Raw genomic sequence first — 17036 nt, 5'->3', positions numbered from 1 at the left:
TCAAGTACTGTAGCTAAATCTCAAATGCTCTGATCTCATTTTGAAAGCACCGGGAGAGACAGCCAGGGTTTCAGACAGACTTTGAAAAGTACAAAATGCTCCTGTGCAGAGTGCAGCCAGACATGGTGCTGGAGAAAGCCTCTTTGGAGAGCCATGGTTAATGCAAACCCTAATTATACAAGATGGCAAGAAGTGAATTAAAAGTGACCAGGAGCCAGTTTGGTGTAATGGAACGTAATTGGAGCAGATGAAACATTGAATGTGCAATGAACAAAGGGTCTGCTGCGCTGCTGCACTGGTGCCTACCTTGGGTTCATTAAGCCTCACAAGAATGCCATACTGATGTGACAATTAATTGGAAACTAAAGAAAATAGTCAAAACTTTGGTACACAGGAGGAATAGTACTGGGAAGTCGAGATTACTGCTGATGGTGTAGTATTGCAGGGAACTTCAAACTTAATTTAGAAAATTATTATGAATAAACATTCTCTCAATGATAAAAACAATTGCTAGTGTTACTGATATTAAATGCTGGGGTTCATTAATTAATTTCTGACATTTGAGTTGTATTATTTTAAAGGAGAAACATGTATTTTAACTTGAGGTATAGTCTTTAACATTATCCAAGGTAAATACAATTTAATATCAGAAATAAAATGTTGTCCATTGACTGACACCCCATGGAGAGGAATAAGCCCTTGTGTGACTCGTGCATGGTTTACAAAGAGAATCACTGTGAGAGACATCCTGGGAAAAAAGGAGAGAAGAACTTGGATTATTCTGTTTCATACCAGCCTGGTGCTTGGAGTTTCATTGGCGCTTCATCAAAAGCTCCACCCCACAGTTCTGGAGTGTCACAAAGCATCTGTTTCACTCTTTGACAGTAAACTTATGAAATGCAAGGAAGTCCAATTTTAACACGGTCTAATCATTAACGTAGCATGCAAAAAGTAAGGAAACTTTCCTGAAAAAAATCCTGAAAAGTACAGAAACAACACATAGTTGCTGGATAGAAACAGAAATGTGGTTCTCCAAACTCCCAAGCTCCCCTCTACCACACTACTGTACACAAAACGTTTCACAAACTATACAAAATGTGCACATTTCCTCATAGTCAAGTATGACTGTTGATCTTTTATTCATTTGAAAAAGAGGCATCCCACCCCTACCTTTTTATTTAGTTTGGCTGGAACAACAAAGGGAAGGAAATTAAAGGACACATCTAGCAGAGTGAGAAGGTGCCCACTGGCGCTTCACAGCCGGTGTTGCTGGAATAAGATGAGGCTAGCCTGTACCCACTCAGCAGGAGCAGAGTCTGCTGAATGGCCAGGCTCCAGGCTTTGCCACAGAGCTGCGTCTGATTCTATCCACACAGAGCTGTGGGCCCTGCTTTCGTGCTCACCAGCCTCTGAAACACTTTTCATGTTTTTTAAAAAGGTAGTTGTCGTTCTCTGAATCGCTCCTGCTGAATTTCAGAGTCGGCTTGGTAATTATTATTTCAAAAGTTCCAATTTTCTGTGGAGGATTGGAGGTAAATAAGAGGTGTCATACAATCTTAGCCTGAGCTTTTATGTGGCCAAGACTGGCCAGGACACAGAGTTTTATAACAAGAGCACATAAGGGGATATTCCATTAAACATTTTTTCATCTCTTTCTCTTGAGCACAGAGAGAGATGGGATGGGATCTTAGCTGAGATGAATGGTCCTGTTTTGTATGTCTACAGACTTAGTAGTGATGCGATTTCCCACTGGTAGATCTAAATGTCAGTGAAGTACATTAGAATCATGTGAGTTAAAAAGGCAACCTCTTCTCATGTCTCTTCTCTTCTCAAGTCCTTCTTTCTCCTTGCTCTCTCTCTCTCCTTGCTCTCTCTCTCCTTGCTAACTCTCTCCTTGCTCTCTCTCTCCTTGCTCTCTCTCTCTCTCTCTCTCTCTCTCTCTCTCTCTCATTACTCCACACAACATGCTTAGAGCAGGTTTTAATGAATATTTTGTGTCCTTTGTTCTCATTAGGGCTGCTTGGGATCGTGATTTAGACCACATTTCCAAACTACTTGGTGGGGTGTATCCTCTCACCCCCTCAGAGGAGGAACACCTTTATCTACCCGCTTAATTAAAATATACAATTTCTGTGTGAGCTAGATTGATTATATTAAGCACCGGAGGGCATTGCCTCAATTATTGGACATTGTAAAGTTCTTACCCCAGCCCCATTCCATCACTTGTCGTCTGATATTAGCAGGGGTAATACCATTTTGTTTTATATATCATAATCAAAAAGTCAAAAATATCACTGAGGTATGTCATAGTTGAAATGATAAAGTTGTCTGAAACCCTGAAACAGTCAAAGGTTACATTTTTCATTTCCCAGCTATTACTCAAGAAGAGGCATATGGGAATGAACTCATTCAAAGTGACCTAGACTTTCAAATGAAGAATAATATGCACAGGATGTACATATTATCTAAATACAATTTTTACTCTGATCTTGAAAAAATACTGAAATATTTTTTTGCCATCTATGCTCACCTCATCCCGTTATTACTATTTTGTTAGATTCCAAAGTCCAAAGAAAACTCAATAAATTAAACTGTTGGTTTTCCATTTTTAGATCACAGGAACTGTAATTGACTATGTTAATATGAAATTGGCTTTAAGCCAGTTTAACAATGGCATATTTCATACAGGCGTAACTTCTTCTTGACAATACAAATGAATCACAATGGCACATTCAAACCATTTTACCCTCTAGGCCCAAGGTGCATTATAAATACCCTTTTCTACATTTTCTTTGCTTGGGAGATAAGTATTGTTATACTATGCCTAAAGCAACACATTTGATATGTATGAGTCTAGTTTCCATGGTTTTAATGACTGTTAACAATGTGTTCCTCTTCCTTACCTCCGGCCATGGAATGGCCATGCAAATGAATTGGCATGTAATGGCATTATTTCAGTGTTTCCAATGGAGGGTCAGGTTTCATTTTCAGAAAATGCCACCAAAGGGGACGATTTTAGCTAATATGCACAGCCATTTTACAGTTACATCCAGTTCCTGCTATTTCTAAATCCCTGAAAGCTAAAGTATATTTGACACTGCTTATAGATATTTAATATCGATAGGACTATTACTGTTTACAGTTATGAAAAATTATGTAATTGACTTCGAAGGGATAAATGACTATTTCAGAGGTGGTTATAAGATATATGTCACGCCCTGATCTGTTTCACCTGTCTCCACCCCCTCCAGGTGTCGCTTATTTCCCCCAGAGTATTTATCCCTGTGTTTCCTGTCTCTGTGCCAGTCTTGTATGTTTCCAAGTCAACCAGCATTTTTCCCGTCCTCCTGCTTTTTGCATTCTCCCTTTTCTAGTCCTCCTGGCTTTGACCCTGGCCTGTTTCTGGACTTTGTACCCGCCTGCCTGACCATTTTGCCTGCCTTGACCACGAGCCTGTCTGCCACTTTGTACCTCCTGGTTTTGACCTTTTTGCCTGTCCACGACCATTATCTTGCCTACCGCTTTGGATTAATAAACATTGTAAGACTCCAACCATCTGCCTCCTGTGTCTGCATTTGGTTCTCGCCTTGTGCCTTGATAATATATTAAGTAATGGAAGTGTGATGCTCAATTATTGACTATGAATAAGGTTGCTTCAAGTCAGGCATTTGTGTTTGGAACATGGAAATAACGTAATGCTCCTTTCATAGAAGCAGTTATTTTCACTCAGTGAGGAATAATAGGAGGGGTTTGCAACTGCATCCCACCCCTTTCCTGTTTCAACCCAATTCTGGAAATGTATGTTTTCAGTATTTAAAGATAATGCTGTTTATTATTGTGTTTACATCTGTGGCTGTTAACCATCAAGTCAAAAGAACTCAATTTTAATATGAGTAGATGTATTCTCTAGATGTGCTGTACAGAGCCATTGCTCAACTACACGAGGGGTATTATTTATTTTTCTGCTGTAGTTCTATCATTATTGTACAGATTGGATTTCATTATTTGCCTGTTCTAAAATCTTTGTAACTGGTATCCCCATTCATGTGGTTATTCATGATTCCGGATTTTGAGGAGAAATCGAGATTTTGGATTAAGGTTCACCTTTCAAACTAAAATCCTCTTCATCAGTGACTCTTACCAGAAACATGAATGCATGCAGAGAAGTCAGCATAAAGAAGAAAGTGCTTCCATATAACTTCCAGGTACCTCCGCTGGTCCTTTTATCGAGAAAGTGAAAGCTTTAGTGGCAGTACAGTTTTTTTTTCATATTCAATTTAAAGTAATTTGCCCTTTAAGATCCACTCTTTTTCTAACTTTTCAAATGGACTCTTTTGAGTGGATATTATCACTATTGTAATGAATGAATGCAGTGAGCAGAGACAGGGATGAGTATATCAGGAAGAGCAGGATTAAGGCCAGGCACCACAGGCTGAAATTACATTTTTGCATCTACTGTAGCTATACATTTTTGGATTTGCTGGTATTTTGGTCCATTCATATTAGTATTTTCAAAAAGTAAACATAAAAATGATAAATATATTGATGAAAATGGATGTTTTCCTTAGTTTCTCATACTATCGTCATGAAAATGTCATCCATTTTAACCACTTTAGTGCCTCCTGGGTGGCGCAGTGGTTAAGAGCGCTGTACTGCAGCGCCAGCTGTGCCACCAGAGACTCTGGGTTTGCGCCCAGGCTCTGTTGTAACCGGCCGCGACCGGGAGGTCCGTGGGGCGACGCACAATTGGCCTAGCGTCGTCCGGGTTAGGGAGGGTTTGGCCGGTAGGGATATCCTTGTCTAATCGCGCACCAGCGACTCCTGTGGCGGGCTGGGCGCAGTGCGCGCTAACCAAGGTTACCAGGTGCCCGGTGTTTCCTCCGACACATTGGTGCGGCTGGCTTCCGGGTTGGATGCACCTGTGTTAAGAAGCAGTGCGGCTTGGTTGGGTTGTGTATCGGAGGACGCATGACTTTCAACCTTCGTCTCTCCCGAGCCCGTACGGGAGTTGTAGCGATGAGACAAGATAGTAGCTACTAAAAACAATTGGATACAATGAAATTGGGGAGAATAGTTTTTTTTTTACCACTTTAAAATGGACATACATGTAACGGCGTTCTTCGTTTGTAGAAAGAGAGTCGGACCGAAATGCAGCGTGGTGGTTAATCATGATTTTTAATGAAGAAAAACGGAACGATACATGAAATAACTGATAAATACAAAACAACAAACGGAACGTGAAACCTAATACAGCCTATCTGGTGAAACTACACAGAGACAGGAACAATCACCCACGAAATACAAAGTGAAACTCAGGCTACCTAAATACGGTTCCCAATCTGAGACAACGAGAATCACCTGACTCTGATCGAGAACCGCCTCAGGCAGCCAAGCCTACACTAGACACACCCCTAATCAACCACAATCCCAATGCCTACAAAATCCCAATACGAAACACAACAAAATAAACCCATGTCACACCCTGGCCTGACCAAATATATAACGAAAACACAAAATACTATGACCAAGGCGTGACAGAACCCCCCCCCCCCCCCCCCCCCAAGGTGCGGACTCCCGGACGCACCTCAAAACCATAGGGAGGGTCCGGGTGGGCGTCTGTCCATGGTGGCAGCTCCGGCTCGGGACGTGGACCCCACTCCATTAATGTCATAGTTCCTCCCCTTCGCGTCCTGGGATAATCCACCCTCGCCGCCGACCATGGCCTAATAGTCCTCACCCAGAACCCCACAGAACTGAGGAGCAGCTCGTGACTGAGGGGCATCTCGGGACTGAGGGACAGCTCGGGACTGAGGGGCAGCTCGGGACTGAGGGGCAGCTCCGGACTGAGGGGCAGCTCGGGACTGAGGCAGCTCGGGACTGAGGGGCAGCTCGGGACTGAGGGGCAGCCCGGAACTGAGGGGAAGCCCAGTACTGAGAGGAAGCCCAGTACTGAGAGGAAGCTCAGGTAGGTAGTAGGCTCCGGTAGATCCTGGCTGGCTGGCGGATCTGGAAGATTCAGGTTGACTAGCAGATCTGGAAGGTTCTGGTTGACTAGCAGATCTGGAAGATTCTGGTTGACAGGCTGATCTGGAAGAATCTGGTTGACTGGCAGATCTAGAAGATCATGGCTGACTGGCGGATCTAGCTGCTCTATGCAGACTGACAGCTCTGACTGCTCCATGCAGGTTGACAGCTCCTTGCATACTGGCAGCTCTGGCTGCTTCATGCAGACTGACAGCTCTGACTGCTCCATGCAGGCTGACAGCTCCCTGCAGACTGGCAGCTCCTTGCAGACTGACAGCTCTGACTGCTCCATGCAGGCTGACAGCTCCTTGCAGACTGACAGCTCCTTGCAGACTGGCAGCTCTTTGCAGACTGGCAGCTCTGGCTGCTTCATGCAGACTGACAGCTCTGGCTGCTCCATGCAGGCTGACAGCACCCTGCAGACTGGCAGCTCCTTGCAGACTGACAGCTCCCTGCAGACTGGCAGCTCCTTGCAGACTGACAGCTCTGACTGCTCCATGCAGGCTGACAGCTCCTTGCAGACTGGCAGCTCTTTGCAGACTGGCAGCTCTGGCTGCTTCATGCAGACTGACAGCTCTGACTGCTCCATGCAGGCTGACAGCACCCTGCAGACTGGCAGCTCCTTGCAGACTGACAGCTCTTTGCAGACTGACAGCTCCCTGCAGACTGACAGCTCCCTGCAGACTGACAGCTCCCTGCAGACTGGCAGCTCAGGCTGCTTCATGCAGACTGACAGCTCTGGCTGCTTCGAACAGGCAGTAGGCTCCGGCAGCTCTGTAGAGGAGGAAGGCTCTGATAGCGCTGAACAGGCGGGAGACTCCGACAGCGCAGGAGGGAAGGAAGGCTCTGATAGCACTGAACAGACAGGAGACTCCGGTAGCGCAGGAGAGGAGAAAGGCGCTGGCTGCGCTAAACAGACGGGAGACTCCGACAGCGCAGGAGGGAAGGAAGGCTCTGGCTGTGCTGAACAGGCGAGGCGCACAGAAGGCCTGGTGCGTGGTGCTGGAACTGGTGCTACAGGATTGAGGACACGCACAGGAAGCCTGGTGCGGGGAGCTGCTACCGGAGGACTGGTGTGTGGAGGTGGCTCTGGATAGACCGGACCGTGCAGGCGCACTGGAGCTCTTGAGCACCGAGCCTGCCCAAGCTTACCTGGCTCAATGCCCACTCTAGCCCGGCCAATACGAAGGGCTGGTATGAACCGCACCGGGCTATGCACCCGCACTGGAAACACCGTGCGCTCCATAGCATAACATGGTGTCTGCCCGGTCTCTCTAGCCCCCCGGTAAGCACAGGGAGTTTGTAAGCCCCCCCCCAATAACTTTTTGGGGCCGACTCTCAGGCTTCCATCCGCGTCGCCGTGCTGCCTCTTCATACCAGCACCTCTCCGCTTTAGCCGCCTCTAGTTCTTCTTTGGGACGGCGATATTCTCCAGGCTGAGCCCAGGGTCCTTTTCCGTCCAGTTCCTCCTCCCATGTCCAATTCTCCAAGTGATGCAGCCTCTCCCACTGCAACTGCTCTTCACGATTAACAGGGAGAGTTGGCTCAGGTCTGACACCTGACTCAGCCACTCTCCCTCTGAGCCCCCCCCCAATAAATTTTTTGGGGTGACTTTCGGGTTTCGCTCTGCGCCGCCGTGTCTGTTTCTCCAACTCCATTCGCCTATAGCCCTCTTCGCACTGCTCTAGCGAATCCCAGGCGGTCTCAGGCACTCTCTCTGGGTCGGCCGCCCACCTGTCTATTTCATCCCACGTCGTATACTCCATGCTTCTGCTGTCCATAACGTCCTCATAACAGCGTCTCTCAGCTCTCGTAAGTGCCTCCTTTCGCTCCTGCTGTCGCTGCCTGTAACCATGCCACTCGGTGTATGTAGTAACTTACTTTGAAGAGATCGTGATTATGTTTTGGTGTTTGGTGTTTGGTAATCTAAATTCAATTTACTTGTCTTGGAGTGCCATTTTCCCAAAGTCAGATTCTTCCAACATGCCAACTAATTTTCCTCAGCTTCAGAAGCATCTACAGTACATCATCAAATTGTGTGTGGTTATCCTTAGATATATGCTTCAGACTTGCCTATAGGTAATTGTTGATATGTTGTAAAAAAAAATATATACAATTCTAGGTAACATTTTCTTTAGAAAAATGTGCCAAAAAATGCATATTGGTGACATAATATTTTGTAGCTCGCACGGTTCAGGTTTTACAGACGATTTTGTGACGGTTTTCTTGTCCGGATCCTCTCATGTGTAGAAAAATGTCGCTTTCAAAAGCCCCATGTTATGGAATAGGCACAAACTTTATTTCGGCGGAAAGAGGTTTTTGAGCTTCAGCCACTACAATAAACAGTAAGTCTCTAGCATAAACACACGGAAGCTATTCGATATTAAAAATGTCGTCACCACAATCAACTTTAGGGGGAGCCTTAAACATGAACAAAATTAGCATATCAGGTTAGGAACTGGAGGAGAATCACAGAATAAAAGGATATTTAACATAATGAAAAATGGCATGTTTGATGTAGAAGTCTCTGATTCTCCCTGCATGCTCACATACAGTATTTCCTGTGGATTTACTTAACCATCTGCCAGAAAATGATTAATGATTCTCGCTGAAACGTGTTGGTTTTAACAATAAATAATACTTTGTATCAACTACCACTATCCTCCAAGAGTTGCTGAATTTCCTCTTCATTTTCAGAAGATACTGCTTTGCAATTTATTAATGATTGACACTGGCTCTTCTCTGCCTTATTCCCTCTCTCCCTCATAAGGCCTAGTTGGATGGGTGAGTAATTGTGGGTCTCTAAATAGGCTGTTTTGTCATACTTAATCCAGGCAGAAGAACTTTGCCCGAGGCATCGAGCAGCAGCTCCCAGATGGCATGGTTGTGGCATCAGTTCCAACCGAGGTGCAATGCCACGAAGAGCTGTCAGACCCAGTCCCTGACCCAGACTATCTCACAGGTAGGAGCAATTTGGAATCTATAGATTTTGTCCCTTATTTTGTCATTTTGACGTATACCAAGAAGCTTTGTAAATTGTGCAATATCGGTTTTTCTAAAAGTGGAGAAAACCCTCTAGAGGGAATGTCAGAGGCAGCAGAGTGCAGCTGATTTGATTGGCTAGTAGCATGAAAACACAGGCAATAAACCCATGGGTTTAATTTCCAAGAAGAAACATCCAAGATTTTTGGGGAATTTAAGACTAACATGTCAGGCAAACATTTTGCCTTAAGCAGAGCCAATGTGTCCCATTATTTGGGTGTGTTTAAATTGAATTGACTATTGTCCAATATTCAATATTGCTGCTATGGTGGTGTTATAACCAGCTATTTTTTAAGAATGTGGTTATGTCTGTCCCTTTCTGTGCTAATCTCAGTCACTAGCGCTGGTATTACTGATGACTGACAAAGAAAATCATACATTTTGTCGCTATTCACTATTGTCTTTCATTTTAATCTGTACAATCAACGTGTTTTCCTCCTGACACCTGTATTGTCAAATAACCTTGTTTTGTGTAAAACATGCACGCCATCCACATCCACCTTCAACAACTTTTTAAAAACGTGTGTGATTGAATCCAAACGGAAGTCTCTCGAAGTTACTGCACAATCCACATCCACAGAGTATGCCATGCTACCAAGCATGTCATCCAAGTAAATAATGAACTGGAAGGAAATGGGAGAAGATATTAACAAAATCATTTTTCATGAGGAAAGGGGCTGATCTGGATTGTGCCACTGCTGTCAGAATTCATTAGTCTTCAGATCTGAATTCTGTCTGGTGCTTCTCCACACTACAAGCACAGCACATGGTGCCAGCCATGCCATTTAGACAGAATACAGAGGTTCAATGTAAACCACCCTCATTAACAGAGGAAAAGATCCATCCTTGCTCCACCAAATGACTCAGGCTTCAATGTGTTGCATCTTTCATCATTCCATTCACATCTCCCATTTGCTGCTGTTGTTGGCAGGTACAACATTTTACTGTCCAATTCAACATTACTGCGAAAGGGAGCTTAACAGGATATTTAACATTTGGATTAGGCCTATTCTACTTTAGAGAAATCTATTTCTGTCCTATTTCCTGGAAATGTAAAGACTCAGATCTTTACTTTCTAGTTTCTTCGTTTTATCATGATAATGAAGAAAGAAAAAAGCTAGATATATGCTGTGAAAACTGTAAAGCTGTTATCATATAGTATGTTGTAACGCTGTCATACAGTAGCCATTACAGTATAAAGGTTGTCTTCTCCATTAAAGCACTATCGAATTTGCACTGGGACAATTTACTCTTGTATATTACAAAGAAACTCACAGTGGAGATGAAATCTTGTAATCTCCACACATAGTTATGCTTTAATGAGAAACCATTCAGCATTATTATGGTACCTTTGTTAATATGGCTTAGGGCTCCCGAGTGGCGCAGCGATCTAAGGCACTGCATCTCAGTGCTAGAGGCGTCACTACAGACACCCTGTTTTGTTTCCAGGCTGTATCACAACCGGCTGTGATTGGGAGTCCCGTAGGGCTGTGCACAATTGGCCCAGCGTCGTCTGGGTTTGGCTGGTGTAGGCCATCAATGTAAATAAGAATTGGTTCTTAACTGACTTGCCTAGTTAAATGAAAGTTAAATCAAAATAAATGAAATGTATGCCTATGGTAATGGTACCTATGTTTAGATGCAACTGGCCTGATGCGTCCAGTGGTGCAACAAAACAAAGTCCATACTAATGTCCAGATTTGGATGGTTTATATGACCTCTCAAAGAAGGTGACTTAGACATTACAGGACGTCTCACTCCAAACCACATTTACAAGGTTATTTCTAAGGTAATGGATAAACAACAAAGACAGAAAGGCATCAGTTAAAATGTGTTAAAATGAAACTTCTGAGGATATCCCAGGGCCTTGTCCCTCTGTGGAGTATAAACCTTTCTATCCAAGTGTTGCCGTGGGGCTGGAGGAGAGCCACAGCACAGGATCCCATCACCACTTCACCATGCCCAATGGTTGTGTTTCAAATGACACCCTATTCCCTATTTAATGCAATACTTTTGACCAGGGTCCATAAGGATCTGATCAAATGTAGTGCACTAAATGTTGTATATCCCCACTCTGGCTGGAATCCAATAGGAATTACACATCACTTTGCAAGCCAGCATAATGTGACTTGCAGGCTTGATGTGTCCTGTAAAATATGGGTTTCAGGCTACTGTATTGGGTAAATCTAGGCCCTCAAAAGAAGGCCTTATGAATGATGCATTCTATTGTCTTAAATAATATAACATTAATGACAACATATTCACTTAGGATCTCACTTGGTGAAGGCCACAGGACTGAAAATGAATAAATGCAACAACCATGTCTCTGTCACTAGCAAGCACAGTCATGGTACTGGTAACTCTAAAATTACCTCTAAAGGCACCCTGGGAAATATGCAAATAAGGCTTAAACCCTACAGCAGGGCTATTCAATTCCGGTCCTGGAGGGCCGAAACATTTCTGGGTTTCGATTTTTATATGGTTCTTCAAAGAACCATCCCATTTATGGTTCTTCAGAGACCCTAAAATGGTTCCCCTATGGCTTTACTTTCAAGAATCATATTTGGTTCAAACTTGCACCTGTATGTTTAGAGTGTAGCATACATTCTTATGCATACAGGGTGTGGTGGCACTGAAGTCCTTTCAGGCACAGTGATTCTTGGGTTTTGCGCTCTGCTCTGAAACATGACATTGTCAGATGCAGAGTAGTCAAGAGAAAAATAACATGATTGGTCTCACCAGAGTCATAAAGAAAACCACAGTGGGCAAAACTGGTTGAAATTATGTAAATTATGTCATTTCAACCAGTTTTGCCCACTGGGAATATATACTGTAAATGCCAATGTCTGAGTGATTCATTGCAGATTTTATTTAGGTTTCACAATTTAGGTTTTACAAAATTCCCTATGCTATACTGTCTGAAAATCCTACACAGAATAATTGATCTTTCAAATTACCTGAAATGTATATCCTTAAAAGGACTATTCTCCTTAATCAGCATTTTACTGAACATACACAGTCCTGAATGTGTATACCGGTATATGCATCCTTCCACTTTGATTGTATCATGTCAGAAACAGTGAATTTACTGCAACTGGCATTTCATTGCTAACTTAGCTAATAGTCCATGGGACAGGGACAGAGACTATGAGGAAGTATCTGCTAGTGCTGTTGAGCAGTTGCCACCCTCCCTTGCTGATTTAGGCAGGTTGGTGCCATGGTCAGTGTATTTGTCACTATGTCAGCACTCCTTGCGCTACCTCTCCAGCCCTCGCAGGGCAATGCATTCATCTTCCTATTCATCTCTGGGTTGGAAGTCATTCATCATAGGCCAGAGGGCTCCATCAATGATTCCAATGGGGAAGAGAGGGAGGCGAGGCTTTGAAAGGCAAATACATCTTAATTTAATTGGAAAGGTGGAAGCAGGTATGCTTTCACTGCCACTAAGCAGATTTCCCATAAGATGGAGAAAGGGAGAAGTCTTTTTAGCTTCTTTAAGCAAAAGGAATGACCAGCAGTCGTGGTACCTATTGTGGGGGGCTCGGAGGGCAGCTGGGTTTTTAGCGATTGTCTTCAGGAAACTCTCTCACAAAGGCAGTGGCTGTCATGTCCTCAGTGCTCAGATTGTCTAAATGTATATGAGCATCTGAATGAGTATAGTGAAAGTGTCAATTGAGAGGGAGAGAACAAAATGGGAAACACCACAGGTGAAAAGTACCATCAGTGTCAATCATTTGTGTGCTCTAGCACTAGATTAGATTCCATTGATCGTCAAATGAGTGGGCACTGGGTACTTTTTCCAGTTCGGAAAAATGGCTGACACAGGAGTTTTGACGCACTGAGTTTTTATCTCCTTTGTGTTATTAGTTGCGCACAGGCAATCTCCGGAAGTCAAGTCCTGAAGCAAAAGCAAAAGTGACAGGTTCAGATCTTTAATAACCCAACAAATCCAATCAACAATCTCTCAGAAGCTTGAATAGCATCAATGTCGACATTTCCAGTTGCAGTGCGGGCAGGTCATCACAATCTAATTTAGTAGACCCCCTAGACAGAAACATGTATATACACTGTTCTAAACTCTCCAAAAAGCAGCTGTAATGCATGCTGATTCAACCAGCATCTGAAAATAGCTTTCATATTCCAATAACAATCTGGTGAATTCAGTTTTCACACAGAGCCATACAAATGGCATGGCTTAGGTCAATTGTTATTGACAAGATTTGTCTTCCTCCACTAAACTGATAGCATCAGAGGAGGGTTTGCTGCTGGCTTACCTATTTTCTTTGTCATTCATTGTGTTTGGTGAGGTGTGTGTTTGTGCACGTGTGTGTGACTGAGTGTGTCTTAGCGTCTTGCGTTCATGTCTGGCAGCCAATTTCTATCATGTTTCCACTGATAAGTTAACATTAAATCTTACAAAGTTGATCAATCTCAGACAGGTGGGATCCTCTGGATGCAATAGGTTCATTACAGTAGATGCAGCGGTTAATCAGAGGAACACACTGTTAGTTTGGCTCATATTCTGTTGTTCTAAATTCAAAGAATCCAGTACATTTCTGAGTAACTTTCCTGAATTATTCTCTCATTACTGTATTTGACCTATATCTTAGAAAGATAAAGCACAAATGTAGCCTACAAGTCAATCCCAGCTGTACTAAATAAAGCACACATGATTAATTAATACATAGCTATGATCATTAATCTGGAATGACATTCACCCAGCCTCCACGAGTCTAACATTACGAGGCTTAATTAAAATGAAAATCGATCTATAAAAATGAAGCAATAAGGAGATAAGTTGTAGCTGTCAAGGTCATATGTTTGTTGGTACACCCTCAACTGAAGAGAAGTTATATTATTTTCATATTATCTGTTCTAGCCATCCCTCAGGGGTGTAACGTCCTCAGTGTCTCCAGACAATGGTTGCCTTTAAATGTGTCAGCATTGAGACGCCACATAATCTATATTTTATTAACTTGACGCAGGAAAGGAAGGGCATGCCTCCAGGGGCTTCTGTTGGTGTTCAATGCATTTCAGTTTCACCTCCCCATATAACTATTACTATATCAGTTTATAGAATATGATTCTGTGTTTGGGTATATCTTTAGAGTAAAGTGGTCTAATGAATAATTTTGTGTTTTTAGACTCTTGCATTTCAACCTTTAAAATGTCATTTTTTAATTTCCAGTGTCTGCTACTGGGCTTCTAACCTGACTGTTTCCCCCTCTCATGTCAAGAGGGTTCCTGAGCTGGCAGAGTAGGTTTCCATATTATCTATCTGGTCATTCCTTGGCTGGCCATGGTTTGACCTGCAGTGTTAATAGCATTCTGTTCTGCTGCAGTTCCCTACTGGGAGGTTCAGGACCCATGAGCAGCTCCTGTCAGCTCACTTACCTTACTTACCGGTTTTGTGCCTGTTTTCAGTAGATGTTTTGACTATTTCCTTTCCCACAGAACCATTCTGTGGCTCAGTTTATTTGCATCAGTCCTTTTTTTATTTTTTTTTATTTTACTTAACAATAAATGCCATCTCTATAATTAAGTTGAAAAAGTTTAGCTTATTCGCAATTTCATTGTGGCTTATCATAGCTGGTGTTGTTTTGAATGACAGGCAATTTGTCTAAAACCTTGAAGCCAGTGTCATTTTATTTAAGTGAGTGTGGAATAGGTGAGACATTGAGTTTTCTTCCATAACATTTAAGTATTTAGCAGAATCTCTTATCCAGAGCGACTTACAGGAGAAATTATAGTTAAGTGCCTTGCTCATGGGTTCATTGGCAGATTTTTCACCTAGTCGGCTCAGGGATTCTAACCAGCTACCTTTCAGTTACTGGCCCAACGCTCTTAACCGCTAGCTTACCTGACGCCCTTTTTTTTCTTAATATATGCGATTATATGTGAAAAGAAGCAGTTGATTTTTAGCAACAAAGGTTAAGTTAAGATATACTAACATTCCACAAAATTACATTATTGTCTGTTTTCCATGTACAAACCTAATTGTGTCACACTTAGGAGTGCCATGTTTAACATTCTAAAAGGATCCTCCTCTCTCTCTCTCTCTCCTCTCCTCATGTGCTATTAATTGGTTGCACAGTTACAGTAATTGTTTACTTGCCAAGGCAATTTGAATTTACAGACTGGTATATAAAGCTAACTAGTTTTACTACACAAGCTGAGCTTGTTCCCTAGCTTCAAAGATAATTGCTATGTTAATATGGAATCAGACTCAGGCTTGCTCATGCATTCACATGCTACAACATATATTTTCTTTTCACAATTAATGGAATTAGCCAATTTGCGTTTTTCCTGTTCAGCAAATATATACTTTATGGAGTACATATCCACCTTTTACCAGGGCAGGAGGCAGCCTAGTGGTTAAGAGCGTTGGACCAGTAACTGAATGGTCGCTGGTATGAATCCTGAGACGACTAGATGAAAAATCTTTAGCAACCCTAATTGCTCCTGTAAGTCGATTTGGATAAGAGTGTCTGCTAAATTACTCAAATGTAAAAATTAAATGTTGTTTGAATCCCGAGCTGACAAGGTGGGCAATCTGTCTATGAGCACTTAACCCTAATTGCTCCAGGGTCACGGTTGATAATGGTTGGTCATGACCCCACTCTCTGAGAGTGTGTCAGGGGCAGTTGGGATCTGCAAAAACACATTTTCAATTCACACATGTTTATAATACACACATGTACATATGTGAACTAGGACAAATATATGCACCCAAGGTTACCCACCTAATTTGTTTTACCTTTGTATAAAAATAATGTGTCTTTCTCTTGAAGATAAACTGAAACCATTGATATTATTAACCCTTTGACGTATACGATCACATAATTTGTGATCATTGTTGAGTGGTCCCTGCAGCGTACCAACGCAAATATGTGATTGGTACTGTAGCAACAGAATGTATGATGCACCAAATGCATCTACTAAACAGCATTGTTGTCTGAAAAGGATCTGACATTTTTTTTTGGTACTGATGGGAAATAAAGGTCTTCACAACTTTATTCCTCAATTTCACCTTTTATTGTAAAAGATAAATGTGAACTTCGTCATCCAAACATCACACGGAACACATCCACAGCCAAACTAATTCCATAAACCAGTCTAAATAACAAGTTAGCGACCTAACAGATAGACTTGTTTACAATGTATCACATCTCTTGTGAGCACAAGGGAGAAATGTAATATCGTTTAGAAAGAGATTCGGCAAAATTCTTTATGATGGCAGCCATGTTTGTTTTTGTTTGACAAGCGAAAACTCCCTATCCCACAATGCCATTCACTATAAGGCGCAAATAAACAAAGTCAAAGTCAAAGATGGCTGCACCCATTGCCTGAAAAATATTAACTTAATTTGGCAACTTTTCAGCCAAGCACTGGCGAAGTGAAGAAAGAAGTTTGTCCAACTCAGTAAAGCCTCAAACATAAATTGTCCGCAACATTGAAATGGGCTACTTCTTATATCAATGAATGAGGAGGCGGAACACACCTTAATTCAAACTGTTGTTAGAAAATAAAAGTAGTTAGAAATGAATTTGAAATTTACAAGTTGAAACATAGCCTATAGATAATTAGCAGGTTTGAGGGCAGTGCTGGTTAACTTTCATGTTGCGTAACAATCACATTTTGGAACAGTGAGTGCATTCTGACATCCGCACATGAAAAAACTCACACTGACCGAAAAAAGGTTAAAAGGTCACGTTTCTGCAGTAATTTACTAGTAGTAGGAGTATAGCAGGATTCCCCAACTAGCGGCCCACAGGCTGTTTTCTGAGCAAAAAAAACAAAACATGAGTATTTTTTAAATTTTATTGTTGGACACAAAAGTCTGTAAAAACACCAGGAAATCAACTCCAAGTGATTTTAATTCAATAAATCTGTTCCCACGCATAATAGAGAGACACGTGATTGTATACAAATGTAAGCAAGTCAAACATTAGATTTGTTTGGGCTTCTTG

The 17036-nt window shown here is 42.4% G+C and overlaps 1 protein-coding gene across 10 annotated transcripts in view; it reads left to right on the top strand.

Moving 5' to 3' along the window:
* The window catches only part of astn1 (astrotactin 1), a 245798-nt gene that overhangs the window by 109958 nt on the left and 118804 nt on the right, over positions 1–17036 (top strand). For all 10 annotated transcript variants that reach the window (XM_031807155.1, XM_031807160.1, XM_031807159.1 and 7 more), the window contains one exon: positions 8859–8986. In XM_031807155.1, the coding sequence (XP_031663015.1) occupies positions 8859–8986 (128 nt within the window). The remainder of the gene's footprint in view (positions 1–8858; positions 8987–17036) is intronic.

This window comes from Oncorhynchus kisutch, linkage group LG27, assembly GCF_002021735.2.
Source record: "Oncorhynchus kisutch isolate 150728-3 linkage group LG27, Okis_V2, whole genome shotgun sequence".
NCBI classification, from domain to species: domain Eukaryota; kingdom Metazoa; phylum Chordata; class Actinopteri; order Salmoniformes; family Salmonidae; genus Oncorhynchus; species Oncorhynchus kisutch.
The sequence above is the reverse complement of the archived record's forward strand: the minus strand, read 5'-3'. Positions and strand labels throughout refer to the sequence as shown.